The sequence below is a fragment of the Malaclemys terrapin genome, chromosome 2 (assembly GCF_027887155.1).
Source record: "Malaclemys terrapin pileata isolate rMalTer1 chromosome 2, rMalTer1.hap1, whole genome shotgun sequence".
Classification (NCBI taxonomy): domain Eukaryota; kingdom Metazoa; phylum Chordata; order Testudines; family Emydidae; genus Malaclemys; species Malaclemys terrapin.
In genome coordinates, this window is record NC_071506.1 from 162,209,077 (window position 1) to 162,234,010 (window position 24,934).

Genomic DNA, 24,934 nt, shown 5'->3' on the forward strand with positions numbered 1-24,934 from the left:
CTGCTGGGCAGATGGTGTATGTAGGATCATCAACAAAAGTGTGATCTTGCTTCTTAAAGTGGAAAGGGGAAAATCTGGATGGTAGCCGGTAACCCGCAAACAGAAATAGGAGAGAATTGATGATGAAGCAGGGTTATATGATCTGTATTACTTGTTCATTGTTAATTTACATAATTTGTGGGTTAATATTGGTTACTTGTTTTCTGGGCCATGAGGGGTTCAGAACACTATGAAGTTGGTGCACTCAGCCCCAGATGGAAGTGTTATACACAGAACAGTTTTGTTTCATTGCACTCTTCAAATAAATCAATTGTTTGTTTTTTAATCAAAAACATTTTTTTCTTTTTTTAGCCATGCAAAAGAAATTCTGCACTGCTTGAAGAACAAGTATTTCAAGGAGTTGCAGGACCTGGTAGTTGATGGGCAAAAAATTGAAGTGCCACAACCACTAAAGTGGTAAGAAAACTAAGACACTTTGTAAACTCAGAATATGTTGTTTCAAGAGTTTAGCCTGCTCTCTTCCTTTTCTACCTTATCTGATAATTAACATATATATTATTAGTAGTGGAATTCACTGATCTTAAGGTTGAGCCCTGGCTAATATTTTTTGGCTAATATTTTTTTCTTGAAAGATACCCACTGGCTAATCAAATTTTAATGCATATAACTGATCACCCTTTTAGCATTACAGACATAATTTTTATAGATATTATAACTTTCTTGGTGCTACTCAAAATGGATTTAGGTTGCTCAATAGTACTGTTTCTGGCAAATATTTCTCGGTCACATTTTAATACCCAAAATGAAGTTTCTTATAGAATTAATTTTTTTTACATCGGATATATTTTTTAGTAAAAGGAAAAGGCCACATAGTTATTTGAAAAGTTACGAGTGATCACCTAGGATTATTATAACTGAATAGAAAAAGATCTGAGGGAGGGGAGAAGCTCTATTTTTCAGTTCATTTTTCAGAATCGGTCTTAATTTGTCTGATTGTGGTGCTAAGTTCCCTCTAAGCTGTGCAGCAGCGTATTAACCACTGTGCAGGTGTTCAGGGCTGTGGCTTCTCCCCCAGCCCCGGACCTGCCATGGCCAGAGGAGAGGCGCCCCTTCCCCAACCCAGCCTCGCCCAGACCTGCCGCCGATGGGGAAGAGGCACCCCCAACCCAGCCCCAGCTCAGACCTACCGTGTTGGTAGTGGCGCTTCTCCCCCTGGGCCCAACCCAGCCCAAACCTGGGCTTGCTGCGGAGGGGACAGATGTGCCCTAGCCCGGACCTGCCATGGAAGGGGAAGACGTGCCTATTTTGCGGCTCCGGCCCCAGAGCTTCCGTGGCAGGGAGAGGCGCCTCTCCCCTCCACCCCAGGTGCTGCTTTAGGGAGAGAAAGCTGGGGCAGCCTGCACCCCAAACCCCTCATCCCAGGTGCTGCTTTAGGGAGAGTAGCCCTGGGGCAGCCTGCACCCCAAACCCCTCATCCCTGGCCCCACTCCAGAGCCCCCCACCCTGCACTCCAACTCTCTGCCCCAGCCCTGAGGCGCCCCCCCCAATCCCTTCAACCCCTTCCTCACCACATGAATTTTGTCTCCATATTGGTGCACATAACAAAATTCATTCCGCACACGTGTAAAAAATGAGGGAATACTGTTGGGGTTGTACTTCACTGTGCGCTGACCGCTTGCCACAGCACAAGCAAAGTATAGTCCAGAGGAAGTTTTTGAGGCAGTGGTTTGTGTGAGCTTTCTGATAGTCTGCTGTGAATTACAGGCATATCCGTTGTTCGCTGTGATGTTGCTTTAGTGTAAAGATTAATAATAGCCTCACAAAGTGTATCAAGTACTGACATCATAGCTAGGAGCAGGAATATTGTTATTTGATAATGTCCTGTTCTGTTGAGTTTACACATTTTCTTACTGAGATTCAGATGGTCCCATGACGGATTTTGACCTAGGTATCTGTGGTATGGATTCAGCTAAGCTGTTGCAATGAAAGAGTCATAGTTAGAGTTGTAACAGAATTGTTTAAAGACTGGAATCTTAAAGTCTAATATTTATCTGATTTGACTATCTTACGTATTTTAATTTTGTACTGTGTTCTGCACACTTCAGACAACTTGAATGTAAATAATTTAGACAGTCTGTAAATTGCCTAAAGAAAAGTGGCTGTATATTTTCGTTTAGAAAGATTTTTGAGATTGCATTAGTTTGTCGTGAGTTTGCACTGGGTGTCTCTTTGTTTTATCAGGTATCCAGAAGAGCTAGCATGGCACACTAACTTGAGCAGAAAAATCTTGCGGAAGTCACCACAGCTGGAAAAGTTTCATCAGTTTCTGGTTAGCGAGACAGAATGTGTAAGGCTTTTTTTTTTTTTTTTTTTTTAAATAAAATGTAACAAACAAACAAATGAATTATGTCCAAAGTTGAATTTTCTTTTTAGAACCAGAACACTTTTTATTGGGAAGTGAAGGCTTTTGTACGTATTACTGATGAAGTGCTCTAGAGGGTGTGATTTGCAAAGCCCTAACTTGCTCCACTCTTAACTGCCCCATGTAGGAAGTGCTGATGCACTCTTAACAGGTCCCTAGTTCACGTTAATGCCAGCAGGATCTACGTGGGACAGTTAATATGAACTAAGTACTTTTTAGAGTGTGCCAGCAGGGTCTATGTGGGGCAGTTAGAGTGGTACATGTTAGCGTGCTTACAAATCACCCCTGTGGTGTACTTTGCTACACCGAGTAGACAATCCATGATAGTGATCACTTAGTCTATAATTAGAGCTTCTATTTTTGTGGGTTTATTAATTTGATTTTTTTGGGTTTGTTTATGCTTGACTGGAGCCACTTTCTGTAGTTGCTTGCTCTTGAGTATCAAATACATCCCTAATCTTAAGGGAAAGAAGAGAAGTTTGAACAGGATAAAGTAATGTTGTTTGTTTGGCTCATATTTGTCAGTTTTGTGTGAGCTTGATATTTAAATTTGTAATGAAATTTAGAATGAATGAGTGTAATGTCAGAATGATGATTATTATTATTTATGTTACCATAGTGCCTAGGATCCTTAATCATGGAATAACACACTATTGTGAATGAATGAAAACACACTATTGAGCCGGGAAAGACTGTATTTAAGGCCAGAGAAAAAGATGATGTAGTAATTTAGGTGCGAGATGAGCACCTGGATGAGAGATTTAGCTGTGTGAATGGATAGGAAAGGCCACATTTTAGAGATGTTGTGGAGAAAGAATTTTTGAGGTTTAGACAGCCTAGACACAAGGACCTAGAGAAAGATCTGAAACTGATGATGCCCTGATTATAGGCCTGAGTGACATGCAATATGGTGGCATTGAGGAAAGGTTGTGGGGGGGGGGGGGGGAATTAAGACGTCTGCGTTAGCCATGTTGTGCTTGAGCTGATTGGTAGGCATCCATGAGGGAGAGGTCAGAGAGAGATGCTGAGATTTTAGTTTGGACAGAAGGACTTATGTCTGGAGGAGGGAAGAATGAGAGAGCTGTGAATCATTAGCAAAGAGATGGTAATTGAATTTATGATTGCAGGCAAGATTACCCAGAGAAAAGGGGCAAGAGAAGGGCAGACCAAGGGCAGAGCCCTGTAGAATATTCCCCCCCAGAAAGTTGGAATGGGAGAGGAGGAGGATCCTCCAAAGGACATGTTGAAGAAGCAATTAGAAGCCAAAGGAAGACAAGATTTCAAGACGAGTGTGATTGGTGGTGTCAAAGTTGGCTGACTTCAAGGAGGATAAGGATGGATTAGTGGTTCTGAGTTTTGGCTGAAAAGAGATTATTAGCAATTTTGGCAAGAGGAGTTTCAGTGGAGCGCAAGGGGCAGCAGCCAGATTGGAGAAGGTCTAGGGTGGAATTGAAGGAGAAGAGCTCCAGACAGGGATTGTGGACTGTAGATTATAGTTCTAGAAATTTAGTAGTAGAAGGGAGATGGCACAGTAGTTGGATAGACAAGTGGGGTGAAGGGTGGGTTTTTTAAGACGGGAGAGACTGAGGCATGTTTATATTGTGAGAAGGAGTCAGAGGAAAGTTAAGGAAAAGAGTAAGGAAGCGGAGGAGTGAGTGTGAGAGGGATCAGAAGATGGGATGAGGTCATTGGAGCAAGTGGAGTGGTTAAAGGAGGAGAGCAAAGGAGAAACTTTCTGCATCTATGACAGGGAAGAAGGAAAAAGTTGGGGGAGGGAGAAGGGGGAAAGTTGCATGGTGTTTTGTAGTACTGACTTTTTCAGTGCACATTCATTTATACAGCACTATTAATGTATTATTGTGAAGTAAATCACATTTGCATAAGATCTAATGGATACCTCACACATGTTCATTTTATTTTAGGGAAACGTTAGTCGTCAAGAAGCTGTCAGTATGATCCCTCCTCTGCTGCTTAATGTTAATCCTCACCATAAGGTAATCTTTAAAGTAATGTGAGAACTGGAAGTCATATAGGAAAAATAAGAAAATTACAAACCCCATAGTATTTGTGTTGATGCTTTATTAGGACAGGCCATGTGTTCTGCATACAGAGATTAGTAATGACAGTATGCTCCAGTTCATGTGTATTGGAAAAATAAGAATTGATTTTTTTTTAACTCTGTATGTTTAAGTTTTTGAATCAATTCATTGCCTCCATCCTTCAAAAAATATTTTATCTTCGAAATTTAACTGTATTCATGTATATTCCCCCCCTTCCTTTTCTGTGGCTTTCTCTGTTTATAATATTGAGTCACCTTTTTTAAGCTCTCCACTGTGGCTCATTTTTTCATTTTGAGCAAAAGCTATTTAGGAGCATTGTTTTGTTTTGTTTGGAGTGCTATCAACACCACAAGATGTGTGAATGAACCCAAGGTGATTGGTGGTTCTATTTCAAGATGATTACCAATAAACTCAAGGTAGTTGACGTGTGTAAAGGGTAATCTAGGCACTTCCCATACGTTTGTCCATGGAGGGAACAAAGGGTTGAAATAAATGATCAGTTTTCAGAGTGGAGAGGAGTAAATAGTGGTGTCCCCACACGGGTCTGTACTGGGACCAGTGCTGTTCAGCATATTCATAAAAGATCTGGAAAAAAAGGGTAAATTGTGAGATGGCAAAATTTGCAGATGATACAAAACTACTCAAGATGGTTAGGTCTGAAGCAGACTGAGAAGAGTTATAAAGAGATCTCACAAAACTGGGTGACTGGGCAACAAAATGGCAGATGAAATTAATGCAAAGCAATGCACATTGGAAAACATAATCCCAACTATACATATAAAATGGAGTCTAAATTAGCTGTTACCACTCAAGAAAGAGATCTTGGAGTCATTGTGGATAGTTCTCTGAAAACATGCATTCAATGACAGCAGCAGTCAAAAAAGCTAAGAGAATGTTGGGAATCATTAAGAAAGGGATAGATGATAAGACAGGAAATATCATATTTAAGGCTACATTTTAGTCATGGGTATTTTTAGTAAAAGTCATGGACAGGATGTGGGCAGCAAACAAAAATTCATGGCCCATGACCTGTCCATGACATGTACTATACACCCCTGACTAAATCTTGGGTGCTGAGGAGAGGAGGGGGGGCGCGAGGTGTGGCCCAGGACCACCACCACTGCTTGGGGCGGATGGGGGCTTGGCGGGTCTGGCAGGCTCCCTACCTGGCTCCACACGGCTCCCCGGAAGCGGTGTCATGTCCCTTGGCTACTAGGGCCAGGACCTGTGGCCAATGGGAACTATGGGGTCAGTGCCTGCAGACAGAGGCAGCACATGGTGCTGTCTGGCCTCGCCTCCACCTAGCAGCTGAGGGAGGGACATGTCGCCACTTCTGGGGAGCCTCCTGAGGTAAGCACTGCCTGGAGCCCTAATTCCCCTCCCACACCCCAACCCCCTGCCCCAAGACTGAGCACCCTCCCACACCCAAACTCCTGCTGCTGCTAGGTGGAGGGAGGATGCCATGGCCTGAGGCTGCCACAGCAGTGGCTCCCAGGCCAGTCGCATTGGCCGCAGCAGAATCCATGACTTCATGACAAATTTGCAACCATAATCATATTGCGTCTATATAAATCCATGGTACGCCCACATCTTGAACACTGTGTGCAGATGTGGTCGCCCCATCTCAAAAAAGATATATCGGAATTGGAAAAGCTTCAGAAAAGGGCAACAAAAATGATTAGGGCTATGGAACAGCTTCCATATCAGGAAAGATTAATTAGATTTGGACTTTTCAGCTTGAAAAAGATGACTGAGGGGGGATGTGATAGAGGTCTATAAAATCATGATTGGTATGGAGAAAGTGAACTCCTAATAACATAAGAACTAGGGGGTCGGGTTTAAAAGGAAGTATTTTTTCACACAATGCACAGTCAACCTGTGGAACTCCTTGCCAGAGGAACTAACAGGGTTCAAAAAAGAACTAGATATGTTCATGGAGGATAGGTCCATCGATGGCTGTTAGCCACGATGGGTAGGGATGCAAAACCGTGCTCTGAAGTGTCTGTAGCCTCTGTTTGCCAGAAGCTGGGAATTTGGCAACAGGGGAAGATCACTTGATGATTATCTATTCTGTTCATTCCCTCTGAAGCACCTGGCATTGGCCACTATTGGAAGACAGGATACTGAACTAGATGGATCGTTGGTCTGACCCAGTTCTTGTGTGAAAATTTGTAGCTTACTTTAAATTGTCCCCTAAGGTAAACCACAAACTCCTGGAGAGTATCCGGACTAGCCTTTACAAATGTGTTAATTTTCAGTTAACCAAAGATAATACGAAGTAAAAAACTGTAGTTTAAATGTACACTTAATGTATATGCATAGTTCTCATTAACTCTAATGATAGTTGCTCATGTGCATGGAGACTGAACTAGAACGCCTGTCACAGGCTTTGTCTACACTAGAGAGCTTACAGTGGCACAGCTGTACCGATACAGCTGCGTTGCTGTAAGATCTCTTGCGTAGTCGTTCTATGCTGACAGGAGAGAGCTCTCCCATCAACATAATTAAACCACCCTCAACAAGCAGCGGTAGCTATGTTAGCAGGAGAGCTTCCACACTGGTGTTACGTTGGTGTAATTTATGTTGCTCGGGTGTATTTTTTCACACCCCTGAAGGATATAAGTTTTGCCAACAGACATGGTAGTGTAGATATAGCCTTATCTGATGGATATATACTCAGAACAAGGGTAACTCATCTGAGAAATAGCTAGAATGGACTGTTTCATGTCATACTTTTGAACTTCCTATTTTATGCCTAAAAACATCTTTTATTTTTTGCAAGCAATTACAGCAGTGGTTCCCAAACTTTAACAACTTGTGAACCCCTTTCACTAAAATGTCAAGTCTCATGAACCCCCTCCTAAAAATGAATATTTCCAGGGATTTTCTCCTTTACCGGAGTATAAATTATAAAAGCAGTGATCTTGGAAATATAAAATTTGTTTTTATGACATGCTTATTACACAATATTTATTAATTATTTATCATTACAGTATTTTTATTACATTATGAAAACGGCAGCACTCTACCAAGATCTCACTTTCGTAGCTTGTATCACTTTGAATAAGCCTGTTTATAAGACAAGGCTCGTATGCGTCATCAAGGAGTATCAGATGTGAAACAGTGTGAAGGTATTTAAAAAGCCAACTCAGAGTTCGTCCTACACAAGCATTCAGGTCTCGAGCAGTCCAGGCAAACAACGCATGTTACAACAAAGCTTAAACTTGTTCTTCATAATAATTTTAAAAACAATACTAGCTGCCTATTTACTTTTAAAAACAGCAAAAAATATCCACCTCCCTTTCCATTTCTTAGAAGGAGTCTTGAAATTTAAATCTCCTCATTGTGATAGATATGCTTGCTTTGATCTGCTTAACTTTTCCCTAGGGACAGCTCTGTCCACCATTAGGGAATTTTTTCCCCGAGAACCCCCTGTAACATTTCGCAAACCCCCAGTGGTTCACGAACCGCAGTTGGGAAACACTGAATTATAGTTTAAAATCAAAACTGCTGAACATGTTTGAGAAATCTTGAAATATTTTACTGTTAAAACTTTTTATTGGTAGATTCTAGATATGTGTGCTGCACCGGGGTCTAAGACTGCGCAGCTCATTGAAATGTTGCATGCAGACATGAATGTTCCTTTTCCAGGTAAGTCTGTCAGGACTACTTACTTTGGGCTTCTGAAGCTTTTGATTTTTTTAAAGATTTTTATTATAAAAGACCATTTGCAAGTTTCACAAACATATAACAACTGTAATTATGTGCTGAATTCACCAAATTGTATAGTTAGGTTGGAGAGGTGTTCAGCATGTAATAGATTTTAAACTTGTATTTTTAAAGGTCCTATTTTATTATATTGTCAGCTTCCACTTCATGAGTCATCACAGCTCTCCCTAGCCAACAGTTGGCTTCTCAAATTATATGCAGGTTGTCTTTAAAACTTTTTGCTTCACTGTGACTCTGAAAAGGAGCTAAGTGGATTATATACTTGCAGAGAGTTGAGGTAACATTAAATGTAATCAGAGCTTAATTTTTCCATGTAATCGAGTGTGAATTCAATAGACTATACCTTAGGAATTTTTGTTCTAGTGCTCTCCTTAGGGTATGTCTACACTACGAAATTAGGTCGAATTTATAGAAGCTGGTTTTATAGAAATTGTTTTTATACAGTCGATTGTGTGTGTCCCCACATAAAATGTTCTAAGTGCACTAAGTCGGCACACTGTGTCCACAGTACCGAGGCTAGCGTCGACTTCCGGAGCGTTGCACTGTGGGTAGCTATCCCACAGTTCCGGCAGTATCAACCGCCCAATGGAATTTTGGGTTGAGATCCCAATGCCTGATGAGGCAAAAACAGTGTCGCGGGGGATTCTGGGTACATGTCGTCAGCCCATCCCTGCCCCCTCCCCGGTGAGAGCAATGACAGACAATCGTTTCACGCCTTTTTTCCTGGGTTACCTGTGCAGACGACATACCATGGCAAGCATGGAGCCTGCTCAGCTCAGCTCACCGTCACCATATGTCATCTGGGTGCCTGCAGACGTGGTACTGCATTGCTACACAGCAGCAGTTAATTGCCTTTTGGCAGTAGACGGTGCAATATGACTGGTAGCCATCATCAGCTATCTGGGTGCTGACAGATGTGGGACTGCATTGCTATACAGCAGCAGCTCCTTGCCTTTTGGCAGCAGATGCTGTATTACGACTGGTATCCATCATCATCGTACTCCTCAGTGAGTTCGGTCAGAGGCACCTGGGCAGACATGTTTTGTCTCCTGGAGACTCAGTCCTGCTGGCAGTCCTATTGCACCGTCTTGATGATGATGGCTAGCAGTCGTAATGCACCATTTTCGGCCAAGCACCCAGAAGATGCTGATGGCTATCAGTCATACTGCACCATCTGCTGCCAGCCTAAGATGTAAAAGATAGATGGACCAGATTTGTTCTGTATTCATTTGCTTCCCCCTCCCTCCGTGAAATCAACGGCCTGCTAAACCCAAGGTTTTGAGTTCAATCTTTGGGGGTGCCAATCTGTGTGACAGTGGTTTGTGTTGCTCCCTGATGCACAGCCACCTTCGTTGATTTCAATTCCCTGTAAGCCATGTCATCACTTGCCCGCCCCTCCCTCCCTACCTCCCTCGGTCAGACAATAGTTTTGCGCCTTTTTTCAGCCCAGACGGCATAGCACTGGGATCATGGAGCCCACTCAGATCACCGTGGCAATTATGAGCACTATGAACACCACGCACATTGTCCTGGAGTATATGCAGAGCCAGAACATGCCAAAGCAAAAACAGGCGAGGAGGTGATTGCAGCGCGGTGACGAGAGTGATGAAGAAATTGATATGGACATAGACCTCTCCCAAAGTATGGGCCCCAGCAATGTGCAAATCATGGTGTTACTGGGACAGGTTCATGTCGTAGAACGCTGATTCTGGGCCCGGGAAACAAGCACAGATTGGTGGGACCTGCATCGTGTTGCAGGTGTGGGACGATTCCCGTGGCTGCGAAACTTTCGCATGCGTAAGGGCACTTTCATGGAACTTTGTGACTTGCTTTCCCCTGCCCTGAAGCGCCAGAATACCAGCATGAGAGCAGCCCTCACAGTTGAGAAGCGAGTGGCGATAGCCCTGTGGAAGCTTGCAACGCCAGACAGGTACCGGTCAGTCGGGAATCAGTTTGGAGTGGGCAAATCTACTGTGGGGGCTGCTGTAATCCAAGAAGCCAACGCAATCAAGGTCGTGCTGATATCAAGGGTAGTGACTCTGGGATCCCCTGGGAGAATAACATGAAGGGCAAAGGGGTCCAGGAGAGCTGGCTGTATTTTAAAGAATCCTTATTGAGGTTGCAGGAACAAACCATCCCGATGTGTAGAAAGAATAGTAAATATGGCAGGCGACCAGCTTGGCTAAACAGTGAAATCCTTGCTGATCTTAAACGCAAAAAAGAGGCTTATAAGAAGTGGAAGATTGGACAAATGACCAGGGAGGAGTATAAAAATATTGCTCAGGCGTGCAGGAGTGAAATCAGGAAGGCCAAATCACACTTGGAGTTGCAGTTAGCAAGAGATGTTAAGAGTAACAAGAAGGGTTTCTTCAGGTATGTTAGCAACAAGAAGAAAATCAAGGAAAGTGTGGGCCCCTTACTGAATGAGGGAGGCAACCTAGTGACCGAGGATGTGGAAAAAGCTAATGTACTCAATGATTTTTTTTTTTGCCTCTGTCTTCACGCACAAGGTCAGCTCCCAGATTGCTGCACTGGGCAGTACAGCATGGGGAGAAGGTGACCAGCCCTCTGTGGAGAAAGAAGTGGTTCGGGACTATTTAGAAAAACTGGACATGCACAAGTCCATGGGGCCGGATGCGCTGCATCCGAGGGTGCTAAAGGAGTTGGCGGGTGAGATTGCAGAGCCATTAGCCATTATTTTTGAAAACTCATGGCGATCGGGGGAGGTCCCAGATGACTGGAAAAAGGCTAATGTAGTGCCCATCTTTAAAAAAGGGAAGAAGGAGGATCCGAGGAACTACAGGCCAGTCAGCCTCACCTCAGTCCCTGGAAAAATTATGGAGCGGGTCCTCAAGGAATCAATTATGAAACATTTAGAGGAGAGGAAAGTGATCAGGAACAGTCAGCATGGATTCACGAAGGGGAAGTCGTGCCTGACTAACCTAATTGCCTTCTATGATGAGATAACTGGCTCTGTGGATGAGGGGAAAGCAGTGGATGTGTTATTTCTTGACTTTAGCAAAGCTTTTGATACTGTCTCCCACAGTATTCTTGCCACCAAGTTAAAGAAGTATGGGCTGGATGAATGGACTGTAAGGTGGATAGAAAGCTGGCTAGATCGTCGGGCTCAACGGGTAGTGATCAATGGCTCCATGTCTAGTTGGCAGCCGGTTTCAAGTGGAGTGCCCCAAGGGTCGGTCCTGGGGCCGGTTTTGTTTAATATCTTTATTAATGATCTGGAGGATGGTGTGGACTGCACTCTCAGCAAGTTTGCAGATGACACTAAACTAGGAGGCGTGGTAGATACACTAGAGGGTAGGTATCGGATACAGAGGGACCTAGACAAATTAGAGGATTGGGCAGAAAAAAACCTGATGAGGTTCAACAAGGACAAGTGCAGAGTCCTGCACTTAGGACGGAAGAATCCCATGCACTGCTACAGACTAGGGACCGAATGGCTAGGTAGCAGTTCTGCTGAAAAGGACCTAGGGGTCACAGTGGACGAAAAGCTGGATATGAGTCAACAGTGCTCTTGTTGCCAAGAAGGCTAACGGCATTTTGGGCTGTATAAGTAGGGGCATTGCCAGCAGATCGAGGAACGTGATCGTTCCCCTTTATTCGACATTGGTGAGGCCTCATCTGGAATACTGTGTCCAGTTTTGGGCCCCACACTACAAGAAGGATGTGGAAAAATTGGAAAGAGTCCAGCGGAGGGCAACAAAAATGATTAGGGGTCTGGAGCACATGACTTATGAGGAGAGGCTGAGAGAACTGGGATTGTTTAGTCTCCAGAAGAGAAGAATGAGGGGGGATTTGATAGCAGCCTTCAACTACCTGAAGGGGGGTTCCAAAGAGGATGGAGCTCGGCTGTTCTCAGTGGTGGCAGATGACAGAACAAGGAGCAATGGTCTCAAGTTGCGGTGGGGGAGGTCCAGGTTGGATATCAGGAAAAACTATTTCACTATGAGGGTGGTGAAACACTGGAATGCGTTACCTAGGGAGGTGGTGGAGTCTCCTTCCTTGGAGGTTTTTAAGGCCCGGCTTGACAAAGCCCTGGCTGGGATGATTTAGCTGGGAATTGGTCCTGCTTTGAGCAGGGGGTTGGACTAGATGACCTCTTGAGGTCCCTTCCAACTCTGATATTCTATGATTCTATGATTCTATGAAACATGCAAGCCATAGTGGATGGCTTTGCTGCAATGGGATTCCCTAACTGTGGAGGGGCGATAGATGGAACCCATATCCCTATCTTGTCACCAGAGCACCAAGCCACCGAGTACATAAACCAAAAAGGGTACCTTTCAATGCTGCTGCAAGCCCTGGTGGATCACAAGGGACGTTTCACCAACATCAACGTGGGATGGCCGGGAAAGGTACATGATGCTCGCGTCTTCAGGAACTCTGGTCTGTTTCAAAAGCTGGAGGAAGGGACTTTATTCCCGGATCAGAAAATAACCATTGGGGATGTTGAAATGCCTATCGTGATACTTGGGGACCCAGCCTCCCCTTAATGCCATGGCTCATGAAGCCGTACACAGGCAGCCTGGACAGTAGTCAGGACCTGTTCAGCTATAGGCTGAGCAAGTGCAGAATGGTGGTAGAATGAGCACTTGGATATTTAAAAGTGCACTGGCGCAGTTTACTGACTCGGATAGACCTCAGCGAAACCAATATCCCCATTGTTATCGCTGCTTGCTGTGCGCTCCATAATATCTGTGAGAGTAAGGGGGAGACATTTATGGCGGGGTGGGAGGATGAGGCAAATTGCCTGGCCACTGATTATGCGCAGCCAGAGACCAGGGCGGTTAGAAGAGTACAGCAGGGCACGCTGCGCATCAGAGAAGCTTTGAAAACCAGTTTTGTGACTGGCCAGACTACAGTGTGAAACTTCTGTTTGTTTCTCCTTGATGACCCACCCCCTGGTTCACTCTACTTCCCTGTAAGCTAACCACCCTCCCCTCCCCCCTTCGAACACCGCTTGCAGAGGCAATAAAGTCATTGTTACTTCACATTCATGCATTCTTTATTAATTCATCACACAACTAGGGGGATAACTGCCAAGGTAGCCCGGGAGGGGTGGGGGAGGAGTGAAGAACAAGGACACACTGCAGTTTAAAACTTTAACTCTTACTGAAGGCCAGTCTAATGATGATCGGGCAATCATCTGGGGTGGAGTGGCTGGGTGGCCGGAGGCCCCCCACCGCATTCTTGGGCATCTGGGTGAGGAGGCTATGAAACTTGGGGAGGAGGGCTGTTGGTTACACAGGGGCTGTAGCGGCAGTCTGTGCTCCTGCTGCCTTTCCTGCAGCTCAGCCATACGCTGGAGCATATGAGTTTGTTGCTCCAGCAGCTGGAGCATCGACTCTTGCCTTCTGTCAGCAATCTGACTCCACCTATCCTCTTCAGCCCACCACTTGCTCGATTCAGCCCGCCACCTCTTCTCTCATTCATGTTGTGCTTTTCTGCACTCTGGCATTGACTGCCTCCACGCATTCTGCTGTGCTCTGTCAGCGTGGGAGGACATCTGGTGCTCCGAGAACATATCATCCCTAGTCCGTCATTTTCTCCTTCTAATCTTCACTAGCCTCTGCAAAGGAGAAACATTTGCAGCTGGTGGAGGAGAAGGGAGAGGTGGTTAAAAAAGACACATTTTAGAGAACAATGGGTACACTCTTCCATGTTAAATTTTGCTGTTCACATTACACAGCACGTATGCTTTCGTTACAAGGTCGCATTTTTCCTCTTATATTGAGGGCCTGCCGGTTTGGTGTGAGAGATCACTCATGCAGTGCCAGGCAACAGAATTCGGCTTGCAGGCAGCCATGGTAAGCCACAGTCTTTTGGCTTTTTTAACCTTCATAACATGTGGGAATGGTTTCAAACAGCAGCGCCCCCATTTCCCATATCAAGCACCCGTTGGGTTGCCCATTTAAAATGGGTTTGCAGTGTAAAAGGACGGGCTGCGGTTTCTGGGTTAACATGCAGCACAAACCCAACTAACCCTCCTTCCCCCCACACACCCAATTCTATGGGATGATCACTTCACCTCTCTCCCCCCCCCCACCACGTGGCTAACAGCGGGGAATATTTCTGTTCAGCCGAGCAGGAATGGGCACCTCTGAATGTCCCCTTAATAAAATCACCCCATTTCAACCAGGTGACCGTGAATGATATCACTCTCCTGAGGATAACAAGGAGAGATGAGGAATGGATGTTGTCTGCATGCCAGCAAACACCGGGACCATAAAGCTGCCATGCTTTGTTACGCAATGATTCCAGACTTCGTGCTACTGGCCTGGCGTGGTAAAGTGTCCTACCATGGCGGACGGGATAAGGCAGCCCTCCCCAGAAACCTTTTGCAAAGGCTTTGGGAGTACATGAAAGAGAGCCTTCTGGAGATGTCCCTGGAGGATTTCCGCTCCATCCCCGTACATGTTAACAGACTTTTCCAGTAGCTGTACTGGCCGTGATTGCCAGGGCAAATTAATCAGAGCGGTCACAATGGAGCACTGTGCGATAGCTCCCGGAGGCCAAGAATGTCGAATTCTGTCCACACTGCCCCAAATCGGACCCAGAAAGGCCGATTTCAGCTAATCCGCTCGTCGAAGGTGGAGCAAAGAAACCGGTTTAAACAGCCCTTTAAGTCGAAAAAAAGGGCTTCGTTGTGTGGACGTGTCCAGGCTTAATTCGATTTAACGCTGCTAAATTCGACCTAAACTCATAGTGTAGACCAGGCCTTAGATATTACATTAGGTTGTGTGTTCTCCATTATAAGAACCGTCTGTTTACAGTCCCTCTTCTTTAACTTCAGAATTATTTTTACTTTCTATAAAATGGCTGCAAAAATACCACGTATTGCATTCAGCAGAGCAGCTTTGTCCTTTTCAGGCATCAGTGGGTATCATTTCCCCAAAAAAGCTCTGCTAACTCTGGGATGAGATGTGGAAGAACTGTATTTTGTTGCGTTGTATAGTGCCAAATTGGTCACTTCTAATTTAAACAGAGCGCTCCACGTTCCAAATGTTTGAAACTGGGCTTAAAAATTAGGACTATAAAATGCTCATTTCCAAACAATTTATGCAATATGAAGGGGAAACTATATTTTACCTATATAATTATTGAATAGTAAAGCCACTATTTGGGTACTGTGATATATATTTTTGCAGTATATTTGCTGGCTAATATATGAATGCAAAACACAGATTCTTCCTGTTAACCTGTAAATTTTATTTTGTTCCCAGAGGGGTTTGTAATTGCTAATGATGTTGACAACAAGCGCTGCTATTTGCTGGTTCATCAGGCTAAGAGGTTAAACAGTCCTTGCATCATGGTGGTAAATCATGACGCTTCCAGCATCCCTACTCTACAAATAGATAATAATGGAAGAAAAGAGATCCTCTTCTATGATAGGATTTTATGTGATGTCCCTTGCAGGTATATTGCATTTACTTCTTAATACACATATTCATTGTGCTACTTTTAATGTAATCTTTTTTCTTAATTTGTCCCTCGGCCTTTCTGCGAAGATTTCCAAAACAGGCTGTTTCTCCTTTCGCATCAGATTAGATAAAGAATTCTAGCTTAAGATAAATGATCTTTTTGCCTCACTCCAGCCTATCCTTAGCTTCCATTAGCCAGTGGACTAAGTTTGTCTTCTAAACCTTTACATCAGGAATGGCAGGCTATATATGGAGCATAGCTATGTGATCTAACCGTTTCTAGTTTTTGTTTAATTCCCAAACTGCAGGAATTAATAGAAACAAAATTCATATTCAAAGCAAATACAATCTTCTACACTAATACTGGATCTAAAATGAGAGTCTAAATACCTATGGGAGAGGAGACATTACTAAATGCTGCATCAATCTTAATTTCTTTTATTTGAAACAAGTTCTACAAGCATAGTTGCTTTTATTTCTTTCAGGGCTTAAAAGTGCAGTTCTGTTCTGAAAAGCGACTCTCTCCAAAATAGCAACAGAGGGTCTTGTGGCACCTTTAAGACTAACAGAAGTATTGGAGCATAAGCTTTCGTGGGTGAATGCCCACTTCATCAGATGCAAGTAATGGAAATTTCCAGAGGCCGGTATAAATCAGTATGGAGATAACAAAGTTAGTTCAATCAGGGAGGATGAAGTGCTCTGCTAGCAGTTGAGGTGTGAACACCAAGGGAGGAGAAACTGCTTCTGTAGTTGGATAGCCATTCACAGTCTTTGTTTAATCCTGAACTGATGGTGTTAAATTTGCAAATGAACTGGAGCTCAGCAGTTTCTCTTTGGAGTCTGGTCCTGAAGTTTTTTTGCTGTAAGATGGCTACCTTTACATTTGCTATTGTGTGGCCAGGGAGGTTGAAGTGTTCTCCTACAGGTTTTTGTGTATTGCCATTCCTGATATCTGACTTGTCCATTTATCCTCTTGTGTAGTGACTGTCCAGTTTGGCCAATGTATATAGCAGAGGGGCAGGCCAGTCCTCCCCCACAGACAACCTGCTAACCTTAAGCATATTCTCACCAGCAACCACGCACCACACCGTAACAACTCTAACTCAGGAACCAATCCATGCAACAAACCTCAATGCCAACTCTGCCCACATATCTACACCAGCAACACCATCACAGGACCTAACCAGATCAGCTACAATATCACTGGTTCATTCACCTGCATGTCCACCAATGTTATATATGCCATCATGTGCCAGCAATGTCCCTCTGCTATGTACATTGGCCAAACTGGATAGTCACTACGCAAGAGGATAAATGGACAAGTCAGATAGCAGGAATGGCAATACACAAAAACCTGTAGGAGAACACTTCAACCTCCCTGGCCACACAATAGCAAATATAAAGGTAACCATCTTACAGCAAAAAAACTTCAGGACCAGACTCCAAAGAGAAACTGCTGAGCTCCAGTTCATTTGCAAATTTAACACCATCAGTTCAGGATTAAACAAAGACTGTGAATGGCTATCCAACTACAGAAGCAGTTTCTCCTCTCTTGGTGTTCACACCTCAACTGCTAGCAGAGCACCTCACCCTCCCTGATTGAACTAACCTCGTTATCTCCATACTGATTTATACCTGCCTCTGGAAATTTCCATTACTTGCGTCTGATGAAGTGGGCATTCACCCACGAAAGCTTAAACTCCAATACTTTGTTAGTCTTAAAGGTGCCACAGGACCCTCTGTTGCTTTTTACAGATTCAGACTAATACGGCTGCCCCTCTGATACTTCTCTCTAAAATGTCATTGTAGGATTTCTAGTTATTGTCTCAATCACTTCTATATCAAATCTACCCAATTTACAAGTAAAACTTGCCCCCAAAACTGTCTGAAAATTTAGCTTGGAATTTGAAAGTCCAAATTCTTCCTAGTTCATGCATCAACAAGAAAAAAGAAAGTTAAGGGAAACTTAAATGGAATTCGAAAGGATGCAGTCAATAAAAATACATACATTATTTTCCCTATATTGCTATCATCTTTGCCTACTAAAAGGAAACATTTTTAATAATTCAGGGTAGTTGCTCTTGTTTACTTTTTGCATTTCTTGGATAATGAAAATCAGTAAAGTCACTTTCATTTGTTTATGATCACTAATTTCAGGTTCCTAGCGCTGCAGTGTTTCTTTCAAATACTGCAAGGGAATGTTTTTAAGACTGTAAAAATCTGGAAACATTATTTTTTGTAGATTTTCTAAAAGCTTGCTTTTTTTTTTTTTTTTTTTACAAAATGTAAATTTTTGCACAAATATAAGTTAATGTGCATTTAAGAATTCTGTTGGTAATGCATGAGCCAGAGTAGAATCCAGATAGTTCTCTCAGAGTTGGATTGGTGCTTGAAGAGTAAATTGGATTTAAAAGTAAAAATTAGTTTAATGAGTAATGTGAACAGATATGACTCTGAATACTTTGAGTTAGAAGGTGCTGTTTTCACAGGTTTCTCCACCCCCCCCTCCCCCGCGAAGTATTCTTTAATCATCTTTGAGTAGGATCACTCCTGTCTGCTATGTCAGCATCCTCTCGCACTAAAAGATTCCAATAGCTTGGTCAGGGAAAGATGAGCCATTGTTGTTTAGCTACTTTTGTATTATTAAATCAATTGATAGTTAATTGGATTGGAAGCTAAAAACTGAGGGAGGATTCCTATTCTGTGATTGTTCAATCTTCTGTATTTATTTTCTGTTCCCTGTTTTTTGGAATTTTATTGTCCCTGTTACTCCCCTTTGATCCTCTCTTCCTCTTGCTCCCTTCCCCTTTTGTCTTCTCTCTGGTGTCCTCATAGTTGTTCTGTAGGCACTCAAGCCACTTTTCCTTTCAAGCTATGTTCACTCTTATTTTTGCTGATGATGCACATTGAAGAGTAAGGATTCATTTGTGCTCATTATGGGTGGTGGGCAGGTATACCGCTCATCCCACTTAGTGAATGGAGAATGAGACAAATGAGTGGCTTTAAGCCCCACCACCTTCAGCACTGTGTGAGAGAGGGGTATAGAAGAAAAGTCTGGCCAGTTGAACAGGACCTCAATGCAGTTCTTTATCCAATTAGTGTCTGGGGCTAACTGGCCATAGCATAGAGCCTTCCTGTGTAGCGCTGACTCTAATTGACTGCTTGGGAAGGAGAAAAGTTTCAGGAGCAGCTTCAATTTAAAGTTCTCCTCACCTAAAAATGAACTTGAAAAAAATCAACGTCACTACAATAAGCAGCTTTTTATGTGCCCTTACCCTGTATCATATGTTAATGAACATTCACATATTTATGATTGTGCATCTTTAAATTAAAAAAAAAAAAATAGTCTGGAAAGAAGTCCTTTAGTATGAACAGCAGCATCTTAAAGCTTTTAAAGCAACTTGTGTGCTTTGGTTCTGTTGTAAAAAGCTGGGGAGGGGGACGAGGCGGGGCAGTATAGACTCTGTATGTAGTGGCCTAGATGTTTCTATTGAGAGTATCAACAAGAATAACAGATGAGATGTTATTTCTTATTGTGTGGATTATTGTCCACTGGAACTGGGATGGAGACTACAATTTTCACATCACCATCTGCTGTATGATTTTGTTCTCACTTTTTTGGTTACAAGGAACCTACCATGACTCTTGATAAATTGTTCCAGTGGTTAATTACCCTCACTGTGAAAAATGTACACCTCATTTCCAGGTTTCAGAGTAGCAGCCGTGTTAGTCTGTATCCACAAAAGGAACAGGAGTACCAAGTCTCTAAGGTGCCACAAGTACTCCTGTTCTTTTTACCTCATTTCCAGTGTACTGTTTGACATTACCAGCTTCCAGAACTGTATGGTAGCCATTTTGTCTGAGTAAACCAAGACACTTTCATGGTACTTACTTTACTTTCTCTTTAACTTTTAACTTCGTTAATCCTCTTGCAAATGGAGTTCTTTTAGTGAAGAGAGTACTTGTCATGAAGAAGCATTTGTCAGGAATTTACTTGAGCCTAGTGATATAGCAATATGAAGTTCCAACTTTTGTAAATGATATCACATTTTTGTTAAACCTCAACGCATAGTCTGAAATAAGTTAATTGAAGCAAAAAATATTAACTCTTTGAATACCTCTCACATTTTATTTTATATTAAAATAAGGAGTGAAGTCCTAGCATCATTGAAATCAATGGCAGTTTTTTTAATTTACTTACTTGGGGCTGGGATTTTACACGTTAGGTATGTGAAATTAATTTCAGTGGGTGAAACAAGGTTTTGTTGCCTATTGGGCTTTCAGAACACATCTCTTGATTGATTGATTCTCAACTGGTAAAACTAGTCTGGTGCTGGAAATCCACTCAGATTAGAGATGGGTTGCATCGTCTCTGAGACTTTGGAGCTAAATAACTGGATCAAGATGGAAGATCCAGTTTATCCTAATGTAGAGGTAGGAGTCCACAAGGAATGTGTTGAAGTGAGTAACTGGGGTAAGATGATATCTAGCAGCATATGAATCAAATTAGATGGTACATTTTTCAGTTCAGGATTGGAATTCCTACATATGTTCAGTGCCTAGCAAAAATGGGGTTGTAATCCTGACTGGGCACTATTGCAATAATAATGAAGAAAGTACTTGTTTAGTGATGTGTGGGGTTTGTTGTTGTTGTTGTTTTTCTCTTCTCTGTATCGTGTTTTGACTATTAACTTTGAAAACTTAATTTGTTTTTTAAAAAATGAATTTTTTGCCTGTAAATAGTTATTCCACAATTTTCTTATCTTCTGACTGCCTTTAATCCCTAAAGAAATAATTAGAAAATGGAGAAATCTGTGTCTAACTTGATTGCTACCAAAACACACTGTTCCAGTTTTTAGTGGGAATTCCGGGTGATAACTGAGACAGATTATTGTTCCCTTGTCTCACAGTTGGCTGATATTAGAGGCTGAGACAAGATTTGCTGGGGGTTTAGCATCCTCTTAAAATGAATCCCCTGTGGTTAGTATCAAAATGGATCGTTTCCTCATGGGTTAAAACACCATTTTTGGATTTACTTATTTTTTCAGCATAGAGTTAAATGTAGGTCATAAAAATTTTTTATTTGTGAATTAACATGTAAACTTCTATTGCAGTGGAGATGGAACCATGAGAAAAAACATTGATGTGTGGAAAAAATGGACAACACAAAATAGCTTACAGCTACATGGGTAAAAGTGCATATTATAATTCCTGTATATGTTTGCAGTAAATGTCATCAGTGTAACAGTTTTACAAATAGAAATTATGAAATGTTGCCACCTTTCCCTTCCCCCACAAACAGCTAATTTCCTTGTACTTTCTTCTGAGAAGGTGATAATCATCCAAATGTGGGATCAGTCTACATTAAGGATAGGGCAGCATCCCTGTTATTTTTGGTTTTCATGAATACCAAAATAACTAGAGCCCTTGCAAATTCACAACCATGAAAAACACATAGTGAACTGTGAAATCTGATCTCCCCTGTGATATCTGGCTATTATAGGGGAAGGGCAGGGCTGTCTGTGTCCCAGCGGGGGATTCCTACAGTGCACTGGACTCCAACTGTTAGTCCCAGTGGGGCTAGGGAAGGATGGGACTTCTTCTTCCCCTGCAGGGGCCACTCTGGGGCTGGGTCAAACCCCCAGGAACCTCCATGGCTGTGCTGGGCTCTGAAGGCAGCATCCCTGCCAGCAGCAACACAGAAGTAAGGGTGGCAATCCTGCAATACCCTCTAACCTCCTCAACCCACCACCACACACACACACACACACACACACACACACACACACACACACTAGCTTTGCAACTCCCTACGCTCCCCTTTTGGGTCGTGACCCCCACATTTACAACACCATGAAATTTCAGATGTAAACATCTGAAACTGAAATTGGCTTTAAAAAATGGTATAACTGAAATTGATCAAAATGAATTTGTATGGCCCTACAAATAACTAATGCAAAGGCAGGGAATCCATTGGGAGGGGGTTGCTAGCAGTGAGGGCACAGTAATGGTAGTGAGCCAACTAGTTGGATAGGAGATGGTTGGCAGGAGCTGCAGGGAAGACCGTACAAGCCTAAAATGGCAGTGTCCACTTTGTACACCAAAAGTCTAATGTAAAATAAAATATGAATATTGGTGAAATCCCTGTATTGTTATCTCTGATGAATATGAATAAAAGATTGGCCCTGGCCTTGTTTGACAAATAAACAACTTGGTTTGTTGGCTATTGTAATGCATCAAACATGGCTGTTAGTTTAACACTGTAGTTTGGTGGTAGAGGGTTTATGTGAATTCTGGAATTAAGTTAATCACATTTTTGTAAATTGATGTGGGTTTTTTTTAGAAAAATAAGATTTTAGAAATCTTATTTTAAAACCTAAAATTATTTAATTTTACTACACCTCTCAATTTAGATATGGTTTGATATGTAAACATTGTATTATCTTTTTGTTGAACAGATTTATATATGCTGCTTTTCAACACTGCAAATTGTTGCAATCCATAGAAAATTTTTTGGTGAGGTTTTTGGAAAAATAGCTTCATTGACTAAGTTCTTTAAAATTTAACAGTGTTTAGTATACCTAAGGAAGTGTATTTGAAACGGTAGTATTCTATTAGTTGAAATAAATTAGTTTACAGGGTTTATTTTAGGGGCAGAGTTGTATTGTGGATGGACATCGCCGTCCAGGTTATTGTATTGTGTGATATGTCTTTCTAGTACAACAGTAACCAAAGTGTGTTCTGCTGGCAGTGCTTCTCATACTGTTGATTTTAATGCTAGAATTCCTGGGCCAGAGAGGGGTAGTGGCCAAGATAAATTGCCTGCATTCAGATACTATGGTAATAGGCACATTCAATAGAGGCATGAGGAAATTAAGCTCCTTGTTTAAACGTTGTGTCCTGTTTTAATGCCTGATTTAATATAGCTAGAATGTTTGTAGTGAAGTTTTCCCTGAGGTTTAAAGTAAGCTTCACCTGTAACAGGATGTTTTGAATAAGGGATAATGGGAGTCTTGCTGAATGGTTTGGACAAACACTTTTCTTTTAGATTGCAGTTAAGGATTGCAACCCGGGGTGTAGAACAACTGGCAGAAGGAGGTAGGATAGTCTATTCGACATGTTCACTGAATCCTGTTGAAAATGAAGCTGTGATTGCATCCCTGCTGGAAAAAAGTGAAGGTGAGAAAATGAGATCTTGGCTGAATATTTACTGAACAATACATTAAAATCTTATTGATTCACAATAATAGGGGGAGATGTGAAGATTAGAATGCTAGGGATGAGTGCAGTATAGATGAGAAACTCCCAGTGGGTGAATGGGAGGGAAGCTGCCTTATTTTCTCCTCTTATATCGACAGCTGTAATAAAAGTTCTCTAGACCAAATGAGGTCTCCTGCAACACCCTATCAGCATTGGTAGATTTTATAGCTGTAACTGTTGGATCTTAAAACAGTTCTGTAAATGATGTACCAAAGACTCATTCAGACTTAGCTGTGTTGCCTCGGTAGCATCAACAGGAGTAAAAAAGTAGTAAACATTTATTTTTGTCACTGTAACAAGCATACATGGACCACAACTGTTGAGTAAGAATGTGCCATTTTAACATAACCAAGTCTCCAAATAGAGCTCCACCTTAAAGTTGGATGCCACTGTCTGCTTCTGGTGGATGGAACTTATGGCCAAGTTAAGCTCGGCAGTAGGGAGCACGATTGGCAGCAGTGTCTCAGACTGCTGTGAAAGAGATCAGAATTGGGGCAGTAGCTTGCTTAAACAGCAGAGTTGTGGGGAAAGTAATTTTCACCCCATATTTTCCCCCACCACCAGGGTGGGAGGAGGATCAGATGCAGCAGTAGTTGGTAGTAAGTAGCCTAGGCCTGTTTGAGGGATGTTACCAAATATCAGGAAATGACACTAGGTCATGGGCAACTGTGTTCTAGTGGCTTCTGTCTGGGGACTGAGAGTTTAAAAAAAATATATATATTTTTGAGGCACACAGGAGTGAAAAGGGGGCACAGGTGCTAGAGAGGGATGCCGGCTCCTCCAGCTGCACTGGCGGGGGAGGGACTACAACATCAGTGGGAAGGCTGTGAACAGTGCAAGGAGGGTAACCGAAAAGGGGCACAAGCGCTTATGGGGGGAGCATGGACGCACAGGCAAAATACACCGAACCAGGAGTGGGGGAAGGGAGGGCAAAAGGAAAAACCAAGGGGGCGGGCAAAGTCCAGGGGGGAAACTACAAGGGCAAGAGCGGGGCAAGCAACCTAACCAAAGCTAAAGTTTGGGGCAGGGCAGGTAACAAATGCTGAAGGGCTAGGGCGGGGCAAACAAACTAACAGAGAGGCTCAAAGCAGGTAACAGGCAGGGCAGGGGAAGGCCAGCTAACACCAGGGGACCATAGGGAGGGGACCCCACCAGCCAAACGCAGCTGGGGGGGGGCAGGATAAGTCCAAGGTGGGAAGGTAGGTGCGCCCACAGGCACTTGTGTAGCTCAGTCCTTGCTGCTCACTGCTGCAAACAAACAGTCCCGGATGGTAAACGGGGGAAAACAGCACTGTCAAGGGGCGACGAGCCGATCCAGGTGGTACGTGGGGCGGTGGAGGGGGCAGCGGTGGGGGCGGTGGCAGAGGAGGAGCAGATGGACGGAGGGGGAGGGCTCCGCGCCCCACCCCCTTGCTCCCTTCAACAGCAACAGGAGTCACCACCACCCCAGGAGCAGAGATGGTCAAAGTTACTCAGTCCACAAACACCCCCCCCCCCCCCCCCCAAAACGTCCCGCAGTAGGAATCCTCTCTTCTTCTCGATGGTGGCAGTAGCTCCAACACAGCAGCAGCGGTCAGCCGGCTAGGCAGACAGGGAGGACCCCTGGGTGGTGTTGGGGCCCGTGCTACTCCCTCCAGGGGCGGGGGGCAGGCCGGCAAGGCCCCCCACTCAGCCACTCAGCAGCACCAACAGCAGCAGTGGTAGTCCAGGGAGGGAGACTCCAGCAGGCAGCAGCCCAGGAAATGGGTGGGAGCTCCAGCCAGCAGCGGCCCAGGAGAAGAGGTGGAGGAGGAGGGAGAGCTCCAGCCACAGCTGACTGATCCCTCCCTGTAGTGAGTCCTTATTGCGCCCGCCCACTTCTCAAAGCCCCTCCCCCAGCCTAGTGGGAGGGACCACTGGACCCAGGAACCAACTAATCTCTGGGGACAACTAATGAAAAAACGGAGTGGAGTGATGGTCAAAGGTTCAAAATCAGGGTGCCGGATGGGGACACTGAGCAGAGAACCCCGGACAGCGCCCACTGC

At 43.5% G+C, this 24,934-nt stretch overlaps 1 protein-coding gene across 2 annotated transcripts in view; it reads left to right on the plus strand.

The window, feature by feature from the left end:
• The window catches only part of NSUN2 (NOP2/Sun RNA methyltransferase 2), a 57,718-nt gene that overhangs the window by 1,105 nt on the left and 31,679 nt on the right, over positions 1 to 24,934 (plus strand). The window contains exons 3-9 of one of the 2 annotated variants that reach the window (XM_054018160.1): positions 352 to 456; positions 2,242 to 2,347; positions 4,345 to 4,416; positions 8,049 to 8,133; positions 15,453 to 15,645; positions 20,765 to 20,839; positions 22,699 to 22,829. In XM_054018160.1, the coding sequence (XP_053874135.1) occupies positions 352 to 456; positions 2,242 to 2,347; positions 4,345 to 4,416; positions 8,049 to 8,133; positions 15,453 to 15,645; positions 20,765 to 20,839; positions 22,699 to 22,829 (767 nt within the window). The remainder of the gene's footprint in view (positions 1 to 351; positions 457 to 2,241; positions 2,348 to 4,344; positions 4,417 to 8,048; positions 8,134 to 15,452; positions 15,646 to 20,764; positions 20,840 to 22,698; positions 22,830 to 24,934) is intronic. The other variant, XM_054018161.1, reaches the window with a different exon arrangement.